At 43.0% G+C, this 17123-nt stretch overlaps 1 protein-coding gene across 1 annotated transcript in view; it reads right to left on the bottom strand.

Moving 5' to 3' along the window:
- LOC145349480 (claudin-10-like) overlaps positions 1 to 16876 on the bottom strand; it is an 89542-nt gene extending 72666 nt beyond the window's left edge. Inside the window, exon 1 of the mRNA XM_080198018.1 lies at positions 16760 to 16876. Within this exon, the coding sequence (XP_080054144.1) occupies positions 16760 to 16876 (117 nt within the window). The remainder of the gene's footprint in view (positions 1 to 16759) is intronic.
- Positions 16877 to 17123: the final 247 nt, after the last annotated feature.

Raw genomic sequence — 17123 nt, 5'->3', positions numbered from 1 at the left:
CTATACAGACGAAGCATACCGTTCATAGAGAAGGAAACAAGAGAGTGCAGAATGTAGTGTTACAGTCATTTCTAGGGTGTAGAGACAGATCAACTTAATGCAAGGTAAGTTCATGCAAAAATCTGATGGCAGCAGGGAAGAAGCTGTTCTTGAGTCGTTTGGTACGTGACCTTAGATTTTTGTTTCCTTTTCCCAACAGAAGAAAGTTGGTCCTTTAGAGGATGAGAAAGGGGAGCTAGTGGTAGGGGATGGGGATATGGCTAAGGTCTTGAATAACTTTTTTGTTTCTGTCTTCACGGAGGAGGACGTGAATAATTTGCCGGGTGTTAGCGATGGAAAGGTGGTAGGACTGGAGGGTCTTAATGACATTACTGTTACTAGAGAGGTGGTGCTCGACAGACTGGAGGGGCTGATTGTGGACAAGTCCCCAGGACCGGATGGAATGCATCCGAGGGTTCTGAAAGAAATGGCGGAGGTTATAGTGGATGCCTTGGTGGTTATTTTCCAGACGTCGCTGGATTCCGGGGAAGTGCCGGAAGATTGGAAAACAGCTAATGTTACGCCGTTGTTTAAGAAGGGTGCCAGGCAAAAGGCGGGGAATTATAGGCCGGTTAGTTTAACGTCTGTGGTAGGTAAAATGTTAGAATCCGTCATTAAGGAGGAAATTGCAAGGCATCTTGAAGGGAATTGCTTGATAGGGCAGACGCAACACGGTTTCATTAAAGGGAAGTCGTGTCTGACAAATTTACTGGAGTTCTATGAGGATGTGTCTAGGGCAGTGGATAGAGGAGAGCCGGTGGATGTGGTCTTTCTGGATTTTCAGAAGGCGTTTGACAAGGTACCTCACAAGAGGTTATTGCAGAAGGTCAGGGGACATGGAGTTGGGGGTAGGGTGTTAGCGTGGATAGAGGATTGGTTGTCAAATAGGAGGCAGAGAGTAGGGGTCAACGGGTGCTATTCGGATTGGCGGTTGGTGACTAGTGGGGTGCCCCAGGGGTCGGTGCTGGGGCCTCAGCTATTTACCTATCATCTATATAGATGATCTGGAGGAGGGAACCGAGTGCAGGGTGTCGAAATTTGCTGATGACACCAAGATTGGGGGAAAGGCAAATTGTGCGGAGGGTGTGGAGAGTCTGCAGAAGGATCTAGATAGGCTGGGCGAATGGGCCAGGAAATGGCAAATGGAATTTAATGTTGGCAAGTGTGAGGTGGTCCACTTTGGTAGGAAGAATGGTAGGAAGGACTATTACTTACGGGGCGAAAAACTGCAGCAGGCGACGGTGCAGAGGGACCTCGGGGTCCTTGTGCATGAGTCGCAAAAACCCAGCTTGCAGGTGCAGCAGGTGGTCAGGAAGGCGAATGGGATGCTGGCCTTCATAGCGAGGGGGATTGAATATAAAAGTAGGGAGGTCTTGCTGCAGCTGTATAGGGCATTGGTGAGGCCGCAGCTGGAGTACTGTGTGCAGTTTTGGGCGCCGCACCTGCGCAAGGATATTTTGGCTCTGGAGGGAGTGCAGAGGAGGTTTACTAGGCTGATACCGGAGTTGAGGGGATTGAGCTATGAGGAGAGGCTGAATAAACTAGGCTTGTACTCGTTAGAGTTTAGAAGAATGAGGGGAGATCTCATTGAGACGTATAAGATGATGAATGGGATGGATAGGATAGAGGTGGAGAGACTCTTCCCGCTCAAAAAAGACAGTAGGACTAGGGGGCACAGCCTCAAGATAAAGGGGAGGCGGTTTAGAACGGAGTTGAGGAGGAACTTCTTCACTCAAAGGGTGGTGAATCTCTGGAATTCTCTGCCCGTTGAAGTGGTGGAGGCTGCCTCGCTAAATATTTTTAAGAAGCGGGTTGATGGGTTCTTGATAAGAGAGGGGATTAAGGGTTATGGGGAGAGGGCGGGAAAGTGGAACTGAGCCACGACAGATCAGCCATGATCTTATTGAATGGCGGGGCAGGCTCGAAGGGCTAGATGGCCTACTCCTGCTCCTATTTCTTATGTTCTTATGTTCTTATGAAAGTGGAAAAGAGAATGTCTGGGGCATGTGGGGTCCTTAGTTATGCTGGGCTGCTTTACCAAGGCAGTGGGAAGTGTAGACAGAGTCAATGGATGGGAGGCTGGTTTACGTGATGGATTGGGCTACATTCACGACCTTTTGTAGTTCCTTGCAGTCTTGGGCAGAGCAGGAGCCATACCAAGCTGTGATACAATCAGAAAGAATGCTTTCTATGTTGCATCTGTTTTGAAAACACTGAATGTTTTCAAGAAACAGTTAGGTATAATACCTAAGGGCGAAAAGGGGGCATGAAATGGTTTTGGCAGACAGGATTAAGGAAAATCCAAATGCATTTTACTCCTATGTTAGGAATAAAAGGGTGGTTAGAGGAAAAATTGGTCCTCTTAGGGACAGAGGAGGGGAACTATGCCTAGAGTCCGAGGGAACGGGGGAGATCCTGAATGAATACTTTGCGTCAGTATTCACAAAGGAGAGGAACCTGTTGTCAGGTACTGTCTTGGAGGGAGTTGTAGACCCGTTAGAGGAACTATCTATTATGAGGGAGGAAGTGTTATGGTTTTTAGATAGTATTAAAGCTGATAAATGTCCGGGGCCTGATGGCATTTATCCCAGGCTGCTTTGGGAGACGAGGGATAAAATTGCTGGGCCTCTGACACAAATCTTTGTCTCTTCTTTGGACACAGGTGAGGTCCCAGAGGACTGGAGGATACCATTGTTTAAAAAAGGTAGTAGGGATAACCCGGGTAATTATAGACTGATGAGTTTGACGTCAGTGGTAGGGAAGTTGTTGGAAAGTATTCTTAGTGATAGGATGTATAAGCATTTAGAGTGTGGCAATCTGATTAGTGATAGGCAGCATGGATTTGTAACGGGGCCTTACGAGTCTGGTAGAATTTTTTGAGAAGGTGACAAAAACGGTCAACGAAGGACAAGCCGTGGATGTCGTCTACGTGGATTTCAGTAAAGCGTTTGACAAAGTCCCTCATGGTAGGTTGGTGGAAAAGGTTAAGGCTCATGGGATACAAGGACAGGTGTCGAGATGGATTGAGAACTGGCTGGGTAACAGGAGACAGAGAGTAGTAGTGGAAGAGTCCTTTTCTAGCTGGAGGTCTGTCACCAATGGTGTGCCGCAGGGCTCAGTACTGGGACCTTTGTTATTTGTAATATACATAAATGAACATAGAACATAGAACATAGAACACTACAGCACAAACAGGCCCTTCGGCCCACGAGTTGCGCCGATCACATCAACACCTACTAACCTACAGACCTATCTATAACCCTCAATCTCATTAAACCCCATATAAATGACTTGGAAGAGGGAGTACGTGGTTTGATCAGCAAGTTTGCAGATGATATGGAGATGATGGACTTGCTGATAGTGAGGAGCAGTGTCAGGCAATAGAGCAGGATATAGATAGGCTGGTATATTGGGCAGAGAAATGGCAGGTGGAATTTAATCCAGATAAATGCGAGGTGATGCATTTTGGAAGAAAGAATGTAGGGGGGAGTTACACAATAAATGATAGGCCTATTAAGAGTATAGAAACACAGAGGGACCTGGGGGTGCAAGTACACAAGTCCTTGAAAGTGGCAGTACAGGTGGAGGAGGTGACGAAGTAGGCCTATGGTATGCTTGCCTTTATGGGGAGGGGTATAGTGTATAAAAGCTGGCATCTAATGTTGCAGTTGTATAGAACGTTGGTTCTCCCGCATTTGAAGTACTGCATCCAGTTCTGGTCGCCTTCCTACCAGAAGGATGTGGAAACCCTGGAGGTTTACCAGGATGTTGCCTGGTATGGAAGGTCTTTGTTCTTTGTCCTTTGTTCTAAGGCGAAGGGGTTCAAAGGATATGGGGGAGCGGGGCGGGAGGGGAGTGGGGGAGAGGGAGAGAGAAGCAGGATCAGGCTACTTAATTGAAAGATTAGCCATGATCATAATGATTTGATTTATTATTGTCACATATAGAACATAGAACATAGAACATTACAGCGCAGAACAGGCCCTTCGGCCCACGATGTTGCGCCGACCAGTTAAAAAACAATGACCCTCTAACCTAAACCAAACCCTTTCCATCCATAAACCTATCCACGGATCTCTTAAACGCCCCCAAACTAGGCGCATTTACAACTGCAGCAGGCAGGGCATTCCAATCCCTCACCACCCTCTGGGTAAAGAACCTACCCCTGACATCCATCCTATAACTACCACCCCTTAATTTAAAGCTATGCCCCCTCATGCTAGCTTTCTCCATCCGAGGAAAAAGGCTATCACTGTCCACCCTATCCAAACCTCTGATCATCTTATATGTTTCAATAAGGTCCCCTCGCAGCCGCCTTCTTTCTAATGAAAACAACCTCAAATCCCTCAGTCTCTCCTCATAGGACCTCCCCTCCATACCAGGCAACATCCTGGTAAACCTCCTCTGCACCCTCTCCAAAGCCTCCACATCCTTCCTATAATATGGGGACCAGAACTGCACACAATACTCCAAGTGCGGACGCACCAGAGTTTTGTACAGTTGCAACATGACGCTGTGGCTCTTAAATTCAATCCTCCTACCAATAAACACCAAGACACCGTATGCCTTCCTAACAACCCTATCTACTTGATTCCCAACTTTCAGGGATCTATGTACACATACACCTAGATCCCTCTGTTCATCCACACTATTCAGAGTCCTACCGTCAGCCCTATACTCTACACATCCATTATTCCTGCCAAAGTGAATTACCTCACACTTTTCCGCATTAAACTCCATCCTCCACCTCTCGGCCCAGCTCTGCAACTTGAGCAAGTCTCCCTGTAGACTAAGACACCCTTCCTCACTATCTACCACACCTCCGACTTTGGTGTCATCAGCAAATTTACTAATCCACCCAGCTATACCCTCATCCAGATCATTTATAAAAATTACAAACAGCAGTGGCCCCAAAACAGATCCCTGAGGCACACCACTCGTAACTGAACTCCATGTCGAATACTTACCATCAACCACTACCCTCTGTTTCCTATCCGCCAGCCAATTCCTAATCCAATTTCCTAAATCACCCTCAATCCCATACATCTGCAATTTCTGCAGAAGGCTTCCATGGTGAACCTTATCAAACATGTATTAGCATGGTGAAAAGTATTTTTTCTTGCATGCTATACAAAGCATTCTGTTCATAGAGAAGGAAACGAGAGTGCAGATGTTGTGTTACAGTCATAGCTAGGGTATAGAGAAAGATCAACTTAATGCAAGGTAAGTCCAATCAAAATGAATAGCGGAGCAGACTCAAAGGGCCAAATGGCCCCATCCTGCTTCTATTTTCCATGTTTCTACATGAACACCCAGATGTAGTGACGTGCAGCTAGCTGAGTTATTCTATGATATGGAGATAATGGCATTGGAATGGGGTAAGCACAGTAAGAAGTCTCACAAGTTAAAGTCCAACAGATTTATTTGGTAGCACAAGCTTTCAGACTGTTGCCTCTTCTTCAGGTGAGTCTCCTTCTTAGTTACAATATCCACACATTGCTCCTTGCTGGACTGAAGCTCTGAAGTACTTGGTTTCCACACGCAACCTTATCTTAACCGCCTCACAGGTTGACATCCTGCCTGGTGAGAATCATGTATTGTTTCTGCCAGATGTGGTTGGGGAACTATTGAAGCACCCCCCACCCCCCCAACACCGAGCTGCCTGGGGCAGACCCATACAGTCCCCATGAGGAAATGTCAATAGGGCACCAGTGCCAGGACTCTGCCTGGGGAGGGATAGAGGGGGGGAGGGGGACCAATCCCACACACATTGGGACCAACTCCACCCATCCCATGGATGTTGGGACCCTTCCACTGACATTGCCACACCCCAGCTGATTACCCTTTTTGCTCCCATGCCTCTCCCCTCTCCCGCCGCAGCTGGACTCACCACCCACCCCTCTCTCCTGCTCCAGCTGGGCTTCACCCCTGCCCGTCTTCCCCTCTCTCCCACCCTGGCAGGGCTCCTTCTCCAACACGTTATCTAACCTCCCCAGACATCTCCCAACTTTGCCCCCAACCGCCTTCCAATGTTTCCCTAAACCCCTTCCAACCTTTCCCCATCCTTCCCCTAATGCTCACCACCTCACTCTAACCTTCCTTCCAATCTCCCCATTCACCCTCAAAGCTCTCTAAGCTCCCATTCAAATTTCCCCCCAAACCTCATCTCCAACCTCCTTGACCCTCCCAACTCTTCCACACAGCATCCAATTTGTTGTAAAATTATAGGAATTTGCTTGACCAGTCTACAAGCAAGAAGCTGCTGCTTCTCACCTTCAGGCAGCTTTGTAAATTCCTGGCAGCTTTTAAAAAACAAAATCAACTCACAAATCGCCTGCAGGTCAATAACAGCAACAGCAGCTAATGAAATTGACTTGATACTGACAGAGCAACTTAACAATGAATGGAACTCAGCCTGACGGACAAGTGTTTTCTCAGCTGATCTTTCAGGTCCACATCTCTGGCTACTTAGAGTGGGTGATGAGAAATTAAAACAACAAGCCTGGCTCCACCAGACCCTGTGCCCTGGTATTTGGCACTGTCCACATTCCCCTCGCTTAGATCCTGGCTCTTCAACTATGGCAGGCACTTTTCGTGAGAACAGGAACACACACTCACTATCAGCCTGTCCTATATCCTGCAGTACAGATATGTTGAGAGAAAGCCTACCTGTATCTCTGAGCCAAATGGAGAAGATGGCTTTCAGCTTTAGAGGGTGGGCTTCAAAAGAGCTTGTGGCTGCTGGCAAGACTCAGGACACTGGGGATGACAATATTTTCCTGCCTTGAGTGTCTTCTCCCAACACACCCACATGCTATGATCTGGCATGATGAACATGCTGAGGATGTGACCACAGATGCCTTGCTTCCATCCCAACTCCCCTCAAACCAACTGATTGTCTGCTTTCAGACATCCACAAATTGCCAGGGGCTGAGCCCCAGGATCCTCAGAAGGAGGAGTTTAATAACACATGTTTAAGACCCAGGCCTGAAACCCGAAGTTGTTTTACAAAGTTTGCCTAGATCCTATGTTTTATGTTTGATTTTGGCATGGGTGAGCATACGATGTTTCATTTTGAGTATGATTCAAGTGACCCACTAGGAAACTTTTATCAAACAAATTTAGGAACACAGTTAAAATCTAACAAAAAAGCTAACATAGCTTTTACCAATTCCAAGACTTAAACATGACAGAGTACAACTCCGAACAGCTAGTTTACTCTGCTGTTCCAAGTTAAACACCATTCCACAGACACATACTTTTCTTCAGACTTAGCACAAAAACAAGTATGCTCATGTGATGCTGGATCTTCAGCTTTGTAACACCTATGAACAGAAATCCAGGCCAGCTATTTGCACAGAAAGATATCCTCAAGACAGCAAAACTTCGGAGAAGTAATCTTAGTCTCGGACAGTTTCCCAAAAACAGCCACATAGAAAACAGAAACTCCAACCCCAAAGAGAGGGGAAAAAAACACTGTTGCTTTTCTCTACTTCAAGCTACTAGTGAAGAGTGAAACTAAAAACTGGACTTTTCTGTGAAGCAGAGCTGTCCCTAACCTTGTCAATCACTCCCAAACAAGCTTCACTCTGAAATTCTAAGGAACCATTAAAACCACAAAACACTGCATTCATCCAGATTAAAATCAACACAATATCAATTATACTGCCTCTGCAACAATAGGACACCGGCTACAAATAACACCATGCCAAGGTCTACAGAAACATCCTGCAAAGAAACATGATTAAAATACATTTCTTAAAGGCACAGTACCATCATACATAGCACTAATGAAGATACCCCATTTGTTTTGGTAATTACATCCACCAATTTAAATTGGCATTGTGCCAGGGATGGCACAGTGGTTAGCAGTGCTGCCTCACAATGCCAGGGACTAGGGTTCAATTCTTGCCTTGGGTAACTGCCTTTACATCTTCTTCCTGAGCTTGTGTGGATTGCCCTCGACACTCTGCTTTGCTCCCACAGTCCAAAGATTACCATGGTAAATGCATGGATTATGAGGTTAAGAGAGGAGGGCCTGGGCAGAATGTTCCTTCAGGAGTCAGTTCAGACTTGATGGGCTGAATGCCTCTTTCTGTACTGTTGAAATTCCATGGTTCTACCTCACAAGAGGTTATTGCAGAAGGTCAGGGGGCATGGAGTTGGGGGTAGGGTGTTAGCGTGGATAGAGGATTGGTTGTCAAATAGGAGGCAGAGAGTGGGGGTTAATGGGTGCTATTCGGATTGGCGGTTGGTGACTAGTGGAGTGCCCCAGGGGTCGGTGCTGGGGCCTCAGCTATTTACCATTTATATAGATGATCTGGAGGAGGGAACCGAGTGTAGGGTGTCGAAATTTGCTGATGACACCAAGATTGGGGGAACGGCAAATTGCGCGGAGGGTGTGGAGAGTCTGCAGAAGGATCTAGATAGGCTGGGCGAATGGGCCAGGAAATGGCAAATGGAATTTAATGTTGGTAAGTGCGAGGTGGTCCACTTTGGTAGGAAGAATGGTAGGAAGGATTATTACTTACGTGGCGAAAAACTGCAGCAGGCGACGGTGCAGAGGGACCTCGGGGTCCTTGTCCATGAGTCGCAAAAACCCAGCTTGCAGGTGCAGCAGGTGGTCAGGAAGGCGAATGGGATGCTGGCCTTCATAGTGAGGGGGATTGAATATAAAAGTAGGGAGGTCTTGCTGTGGCTGTATAGGGCATTGGTGAGGCCGCAGCTGGAGTACTGTGTGCAGTTTTGGTCGCCGTACTTACGCAAGGATATTTTGACTCTGGAGGGAGTGCAGAGGAGGTTTACTAGGCTGATACCGGAGTTGAGGGGGTTGAGCTATGAGGAGAGGCTGAATAAACTAGGCTTGTACTCGTTAGAGTTTAGAAGAATGAGGGGAGATCTCATTGAGACATATAAGATGATGAATGGGATGGATAGGATAGAGGTGGAGAGACTCTTCCTGCTCAGAAAGGACAGTAGGACTAGGGGGCACAGCCTCAAGATAAAGGGGGGGGGGGCGGTTTAGAACAGAGTTGAGGAGGAACTTCTTCACTCAAAGGGTGGTGAATCTCTGGAATTCTCTGCCTGTTGAGGTGGTGGAGGCTGCCTCGCTAAATATTTTTAAGACGCGGGTTGACGGGTTTTTGATAAGAGAGGGGATTAAGGGTTATGGGGAGAGGGCGGGAATGTGGAACTGAGCCACGACAGATCAGCCATGATCTTATTGAATGGCGGGGCAGGCTCGAAGGGCTAGATGGCCTACTCCTGCTCCTATTTCTTATGTTCTTATGTTCTATGATTACAAATACTTTGGAAGCAAGTATCAATTTGGGCTCAATACATGGTGAGTCACCTGACATGAGTGAGTGCAGCCAAGCCAGATGTAAAGGATGGTGCATTGTTAGGTCACTGGAAGTTTTAATCACAGATGAGGTTTGCTGGACAGATGCTGATGAGTATTCAATGGGTACGCAGGAGAATGCCAGTGGGTATGCGCACTGAAGTCCTGTCTCTGTCATATTGGCAGATGGTATTGCATGGAGTTTGCCTTCTTACAGCCTTTGCTCCATTTTCCCTGTTGTGCTGTGGACTCAAAGGCACTGCATCTGTATCAGCTTTTATGTGGACATGTCACCTACTGCAGAGTGCAGTAAGTAGATAAAAACTGTTTATTCTGGCAGAGGTCAGTAACCAAAGATTATTTAAAATAATTGGCAAAAAAGTAAACAGAAAATTGGAAAATTTATTTTACAGAAGGTGGAAGCAGATTCCATAAGGTATTTCAAAAGGCAACTGAATACATACTTGAAGGGGACTGTTTTGCATTGTTATGGGGGGGGGGGGGGGAAGCTGGAATGTAGGACTGTTCTTTCAAGGAGTAGGGATTGACATCAATATTTAATGAAAATCCAATTATAAATTATAAGTTTGAAAGGATGTGTTTTACTGAAGTTCAACACTCGTAGTTTTTAGGAATATATCGATCTGTATAGCTTAGTTGGGCTTTTTAAAAATATCAATAAGTGTGGCTTTTATTGCCACTTATATCAGGACTTATAGATAAATTTCAATTCCTAAAACAACTTTGGAAAATGCGTTTAATTGAATAGGAAAGCAAAAGCTCTATTGTGCCATGGCGTTTAATTTATGTAAATTCCACCAGGAAGCTTATTTATTACAACTGTATCCAAGTCTTATTAAATTCACAAATTGAAATATTCTAAAAAGGTTACAAAATGTAATTTTACATACCCGCAAAAGAGAAACAAATGTTTTTCTGTTAATACAAGTCGAAAGGAAATTAAATCCCAAGCAGCTCCTCTCCCCAATGTTCAATTTGCTGTTTGTTGGTAGGTAAAGCGGTTTTTCTTAATCAAAGATAAACAATTGAAGCAGATTATATGACACAGATCAGTTTTACTGTCAGCATTTGTAGCCAATTGACTCTTCGACACATCTAACCATGAAATCAAAATACTTCCGAACTGGCAGAAGTTTAGATTTATGACACGTTTCCAAGGGAATTCGTTGAATATTCACATAAATAAAAATAACCTGGATCGTCCTAGAATACTCAAAAAATAAGATAAAAGATTTATCTAATCACGCGAGCGCAGAAGTTTCATCTTTCGGTTTTAAACCTGCTTTAATTAGGTCAGTCAGCAGGTTCAATAAAGCTGGCCAGGTAGTCTCGAAATAGTTGCAGGTTAATTATATAGAAATAGCAATGTAAAAGTACCGTCATATTTCTAATCTAGCCATTTCAGCAATTATCTTAGAATCCCTACAGTGCAGGACTCCGCCAATCGGTCCATCGAGCCTGAACCGACTTTCCGCAGAGTATTTTACCCAGGCCCTCTCCCCTCCCCATAATTGCGTAAATTTACCCCACAGTTGCGTAAAATCGATCCCCCAAATTGTGAACTAAGCTTCTTACCAAATCAGGCTGTTATTCCCTGGAAGTGCAAAATCAGAAAAGCCTTTTCCTTTGAACGGTGGTAGGAATACTTACGTATTTTAGAACAGCCACGTGAAATCTCGAAAATTTAGAAACATGCGACTTTTAACTGTGTTTTAGTAAGCTAATTTTCTTACCTTAAGTATTGTCATCTCTGCTCTCAGTTTAATAAACACTTCAAAATACCATTAAAAATGTCTTGGCGTGATTGGAGTTTAAGATCTCCGATCCTTAAATGTAATCCAATACATATTTTTTAAAATTCTATTCAAAGTATTGTAAAATAACAAATTAAAAATTTGTTCTTTGAAATTCTGCACAAATAGATTGCGAAGGGAAAAGGTATTGTTAAACTGGAATATTAAGCCACATTGCTATTCAGTAGGAAGATTAGATCACTTGTTTCAACACATTTACAAGAGATTTCAGTATTAATTTATCAGATTCCTATATCGATGAATAGAGTTAACTGAAAAATACAAGCGGTTATTTGATGCTTCAGCTCTGTACACAGTATCTAGAACCTGCGATATCTAATGAAGTTAACTTTAGAAGAGGGAGCGTTAAGAATAGAAAAAAGTAAACGAAATTTGCTTGACGAGAGATAATTTGACCTGAATAACCACAGCTCAGTGCTAAATATGTTTCAAATGATTGTGGAAGTTTCTGTTCACATCCACGTATTCCTCGGGTTGTTATTCTTAAAACTCACATAAAAATAAATCACTGTGCATTATAAATAAATAAAAGTGCAATCCAGTTTTAATGAATACTTATGATTTCTGCGTGATCTGATCAGATGCAACTTTTCTGCGCGTTTGTATCTGGCGAAACACAGAATATGTTAAAAATGTTTTTTATAATTTTGCTCGCCTTAATATAGAGGAAAAAAATCCCATTTCATCATTTGTCACGCAGCTAATTAACTTTCCTCTTGCCGATGGTTGCAAAACAATTTCTATTCAACCAGCTGTTAGTTTCTGTGTTAACAGATCGTCGAGGGGATGGTGAGAAACGGGGGGAAAAAACTGGGTGGGATTACTTTAACTGAGATAATACAACATCGGTGCAGCAAATGTATCGATTACGATACATTTACCCAATGAGTTTAGTTTCAGTGTGTACACAAGAACAATATGCTTGTCGATATGGAAATGATTTTGTTTGTAAGGACAAGGCTGGCTCTGTTCTACAAAGGTAAGTCATGTTGAGACCGGGAACTACACTAACAGGCAAATCTCATGACTCTGTGATTTCTTTCGTCTATTTTGAAGCTGGTGCAAGGATAATGGACCTAAACAAGTGGCTAGGATAACCACGAACAAGGTACTTCCATCTAAACAGAAAGGTTTGCAGTCTCTGGAGAAAGACATGGTGAACACAGCGCTGCAGTATTTAATGATAAGATCTCATGGAGATGCAAAACAACCAGATTACCATTAATGAAGTGAAATTTCAGATAAGCATTGATCAAAATCCAGAATTAGATGTTCCTCTGATGAATGGGGATGTAAGACCAACAGTGTTTGCTTTAATTTGTTCAAATAGTTTCATGGAGTGAACCGAGAAATTTAGTTTTTGCCAGTGTAGTGCGCAAGTACACATGTTCCTGGCCGCTATTAATGGAAAAACAATGAGTGTGATCTTAACAGGAAAGTAATATCAAAATGATCTGTTCAAAATCTCTAAGATTGAGAAATATATTCACAACAGAAATGTTAATATTGGGAAATAAAGGAAGGGAGTAATATTAAGAATATTCCAGAAAACAGCAGAGAGTTAAACTATGATGAAAAAAACAAATGAAAGGTAAAATATAAACATTAAGGAGAAAATCCCACCAGATGGAAATAGAACACAAGAGAAAAGGTGTTTCTTCAGATAAGAAGGACTTGGTTGTACAAAACAAGGTGTATAATACATGGTGTATTATACAGTGTATAATACAAGATGTATATTACATGGTATATAATACAGAGTGTATAACACAAAGTGTATGGTGCACAATATACTGGCTTTAATTCAAAGTGCATAATACAGAAGGTATATTACACGATATATAATACAAGGTGTATAACACAAAGTGTACAGCACTTAGAACCTTTAACACAGGGTGTGTAATACACAATGTATTTCACATGGTTTATAACACAAGATGTATAATACATTGCATAATACAAGTTGTATTATACATTGTATATAATTTGCGGTGTATAAATACATGGTGTATAAAACACTGCAAAATACATGTATAATAATGTATAATAATACATGAGGAATATTTATGTTACATTATGATATAGAAAGTTGGAAGAATGGAGGGAAATTGTAAAATGATGAGAGACTGCAAATACCAGCAATCTGCATATTCCTGCACATACCACACATTCATAAGACTTTGAGAAAAAATATTTACCCATTAGTAAAGAACAACCAGAACCCTAATACCAACCCAACTTTTTAATTCAGATGCCTCTGCAATTCTAGCACTTTCTGTTTCTTGAAAGGAAAGATTATTCAACCATTCTCCAACAATCCAGAACAGTTTTTAGGTGTCCAGATCACCAACAGCCTATCCTGATTCCCCACATGCCAACACTATATTAAGAAAGCTCACCAATGCCTTTACTTTCCTCAGAAAACTAAGGAAATTTGGTATGTCAGCTATGACTATCACCAATTTTTACAGACGCAGCATAGAAAGCATTCAGTCTGCTTGTATCACAGCTTGGTAAGGCTCCTGTACCGCCCAAGATCGCAAGAAACTACAAAAAGTCATGAAAGTAGCCCAATCCATTATGCAGACCAGCCTCCCAACCATTGTCTCTGTCTACACTTCCCACTGCCAGTATAATTAACGACCCCACACACCCCAGACAATCCCTCTTCGGTCAGGAAAAAGATACAAAAGTCTGAGGTCAGGTACCAACCAACTGAGAACAGCGTCTACCATCAGACTTTTGGATGGACCTACCTTGCATTAAGTTGATCGTTCTCTACACCCTAGCTATCACTGTAACACTACATTCTGCACGCTCTCATTTTCTTCTCTATGAACGGTATGCTTCACTTGTATAACACGCATGAAACAATACTTTTCATTGTCTACTACTATATGTGAGAATAACAAAGCAAATCAAAAAAGAACCCCTTCCCTTCAAAATGTCCAAAATCAGGACGTGACAAATTATTCTATTTCGAGAACGTAAGGGTACATACAACTCGCATACAGATTGACAGGAATTGAATGAAGACTAGACCCAGAAAGTATATGAAGGAACATATTTGCTCGATGCCATTCCGCCTGCAGTAAGTGCAGAGCCAGCACAGGCGAGGACCAAGAGCTAAAAAGGATTTATCGGACTGATTATTTGTTAAAATCACGAACCATCGAGTGCCAGCATGGACGGGAAGTCTTTGCAGTTGGATACTCCGGTGGAATCAGTCACACAGGTTTTCCAAAGATTAGCCCAGAAAGTGGCTGTGGTGATAACTGTACCGTCGATGGAAGAGACTTTCCAATAGTCTGTGGGCAATGTTGAAGAGATTAAGATAAAACCAGATACGGATAACATGAAGGCAACGATTTCAATTGTCATATTCGCCATAGGTAGGAAGTTCGAATAACTATTATTGTCGACTGGTTGTGATTTTAAACAACTTAATTCTAACTGAGCAAATTCTCTATTCTCCTATCATTCAACTTTGGAGAAGTTAATAGCACTCCGTCCAAACTCCCGGGAGGATGTGCATCGTATCCTCAGTTTCTCTGGGAAAAAAGTGAAACTGAACTTTACTGAAACTTGTGCTGGGGTCAGTTACCTTACGTCACTTTGTTCAGCATCTAAACTATGGTAAGTAGCCCTGGCGGTCAGTGCACTTCCGATACAAGTTAAACATTTATGAAGTTGTTAGAGATATTTCCAAGAAAGCGACAACAGATCCACAACCTCATTAATTTTATCAAATCCAGCCAGTATTTAATGTAAGATGAATTTACAGAAGGCATGGCGGTATTTAAGCATATTTTCATGGTGAACAAGTTAACACGTTAATGCATGTATCCAAAGCAACATTTTCTGTAGATACCGATTGAGTAGATTCAAAATAGATCTCCATCAAATTTTAAACAAACTGCAGAAATAATCTCTGAAAAGATACTGGCTGATGAATTATACATGATGTGGAGGTGCTGGCGTTGGACTGGAAGAAACCTCAACACCAGGTTAAAATCTGACAGGTTTATTTGGTAGCACAAGTCACAAGCTTTCAGAGCGCTGCCCTTTCATCTAGTGAGTGGGGGTTCCATTCACAAACAGGGCATATAGAGACATAAACTCAGTTTACAAAATAATGGTTGGAATGTGAGAGTCTTTACAGGTAATCAAGTCTTAAAGGGACTGACAATGTGAGTGGAGGGTTAAACACAGGTTAAAGAGATATGTACTGTCTCCATCCAGGACAGTTAGTGAGATTTTGCAAGTGTTGGGGTTATAGGCAAGGCGTGGGTGTTACAGATAGTGTGACATGAACCCCAGATCCCAGTTGAGGCCGTCCTCAAGTGTGCGGAACTTGGCTATCAGTCTCTGCTCAGCGACTCTGCGTTGTCATGTGTCATGAAGGCTGCCTTGGAGAACACTTACCTGAAAATCAAAGGCCTGTAAAGACTCACATTCCAACCATTATTTTGTAAATTGAGTTTGTGTCTTTATATGCCCTGTTTGTGAACAGAACTCCCACTCACCTGAGGAGTGGACCAGGTATGTTCATAATGCTCAATAACTGAACACTAAAATTGAATTATTCACTAGAATCTTTCCATAGTCCTTTAGAATATTGAAAATATCGAGCAGATCTCCCATGGCGATGCTCAAACTTAGAAGATCTGGTAGTTTTACACAGAGGGATGTAATCCAGAACACATAGCAACTAAATTTTATTTTATTACATCTTGAGTGTTTACCAATACAGGGAACAATGATAATTGTATCTTAATGTTTAGGATGATTATGGAAGAGGACACTGAATATTCTAGAGTAAGAATAATTAGCTGTGGGAAAGCCAACTTCAGTGAGGTAAGAACAGATCTGGGCTGAATTTGGTTGACAGGAAAAATGGTACATGAACAATGAGCTACTTTCAAAGAAAAAATTATTCAGGCACAGTCAAGGTGTATTCCCTATCATAGAACCCCTTCCGAAGACATTTAGCATGCTTGGTTTCATTGGTCAGAACATTGAAAACAGGAATTGGGACATCTTGTTGAAGTTGTACAAGACATCAGTAAGGCCACACTTGGAAATGATTGAGCTGTCTTGCATGCCTTCGATACACAGTCCACGTTTCACAGGCATACAGGAGGGTAGTGAGTACCATGCTGTAGACCTTCAGTTTTGTTGCTGGGCTGTTTCCTCGATGTTCCCATACAGTGGAGTGCAGTCCACCGAAAGCAGAACTTGCCTTTGCTATTCTGCAGTTAACTTCTATATCAATAGTCACTGCTTGCGAGAGGGTGCTGCCAAGATACGTGAACTGGTTCACTGTCTATAGTTTCTGTCCTTTGATTGTGATTATGAGTTCTGTGTACAGTGCATGAGGAGCAGGCTGGTGCATGACTTTGGTCTTTTTAATGTTGACGGTGAGTCCAAAGTTGTCACAAACCATGGAAAATTTGTCCATTCTGACTTGCATCTCTGGCTCTGAGCCAGTATACAGGGTGCAGTCATCAGCAAAGAGGAAGTCTCTCAGAACAGTCTCCTTCACTTTGGTAATAGCTTGAAGACTGCTCAGGCTGAAGAGCTTCCCATCCACTTTGTACTTGAGGCTGATTCCAGCACCACTGTCCTGGAAGTCTTCATTCAGCATGGCAGTAAACGTCATGCTGAACAGTGTGGGTGTGAACACACAACCCTGTTTGACGCTATTGGTGACAGGGAATGCCTCAGAGGATTCTCCATCATCCAATACTCTGGCCATCATGCCATCATGGAACTGGCATACCATCTGAATGAATTTGGGGGGGCAGCCAAACTTTGACATGATCCTCCACAGGCCTTGTTGGCTAATAATGTAGAAGGCTTTTGCAAGGTCAACAAAGGTTGTGTAGAGCTCGTGATTCTGCTCTTGA

Source organism: Carcharhinus amblyrhynchos, chromosome 10, assembly GCF_965287045.1.
Source record: "Carcharhinus amblyrhynchos chromosome 10, sCarAmb.v2.hapA, whole genome shotgun sequence".
NCBI lineage: Eukaryota > Metazoa > Chordata > Chondrichthyes > Carcharhiniformes > Carcharhinidae > Carcharhinus > Carcharhinus amblyrhynchos.
This window is presented reverse-complemented; position numbering and strand designations above follow the sequence as displayed.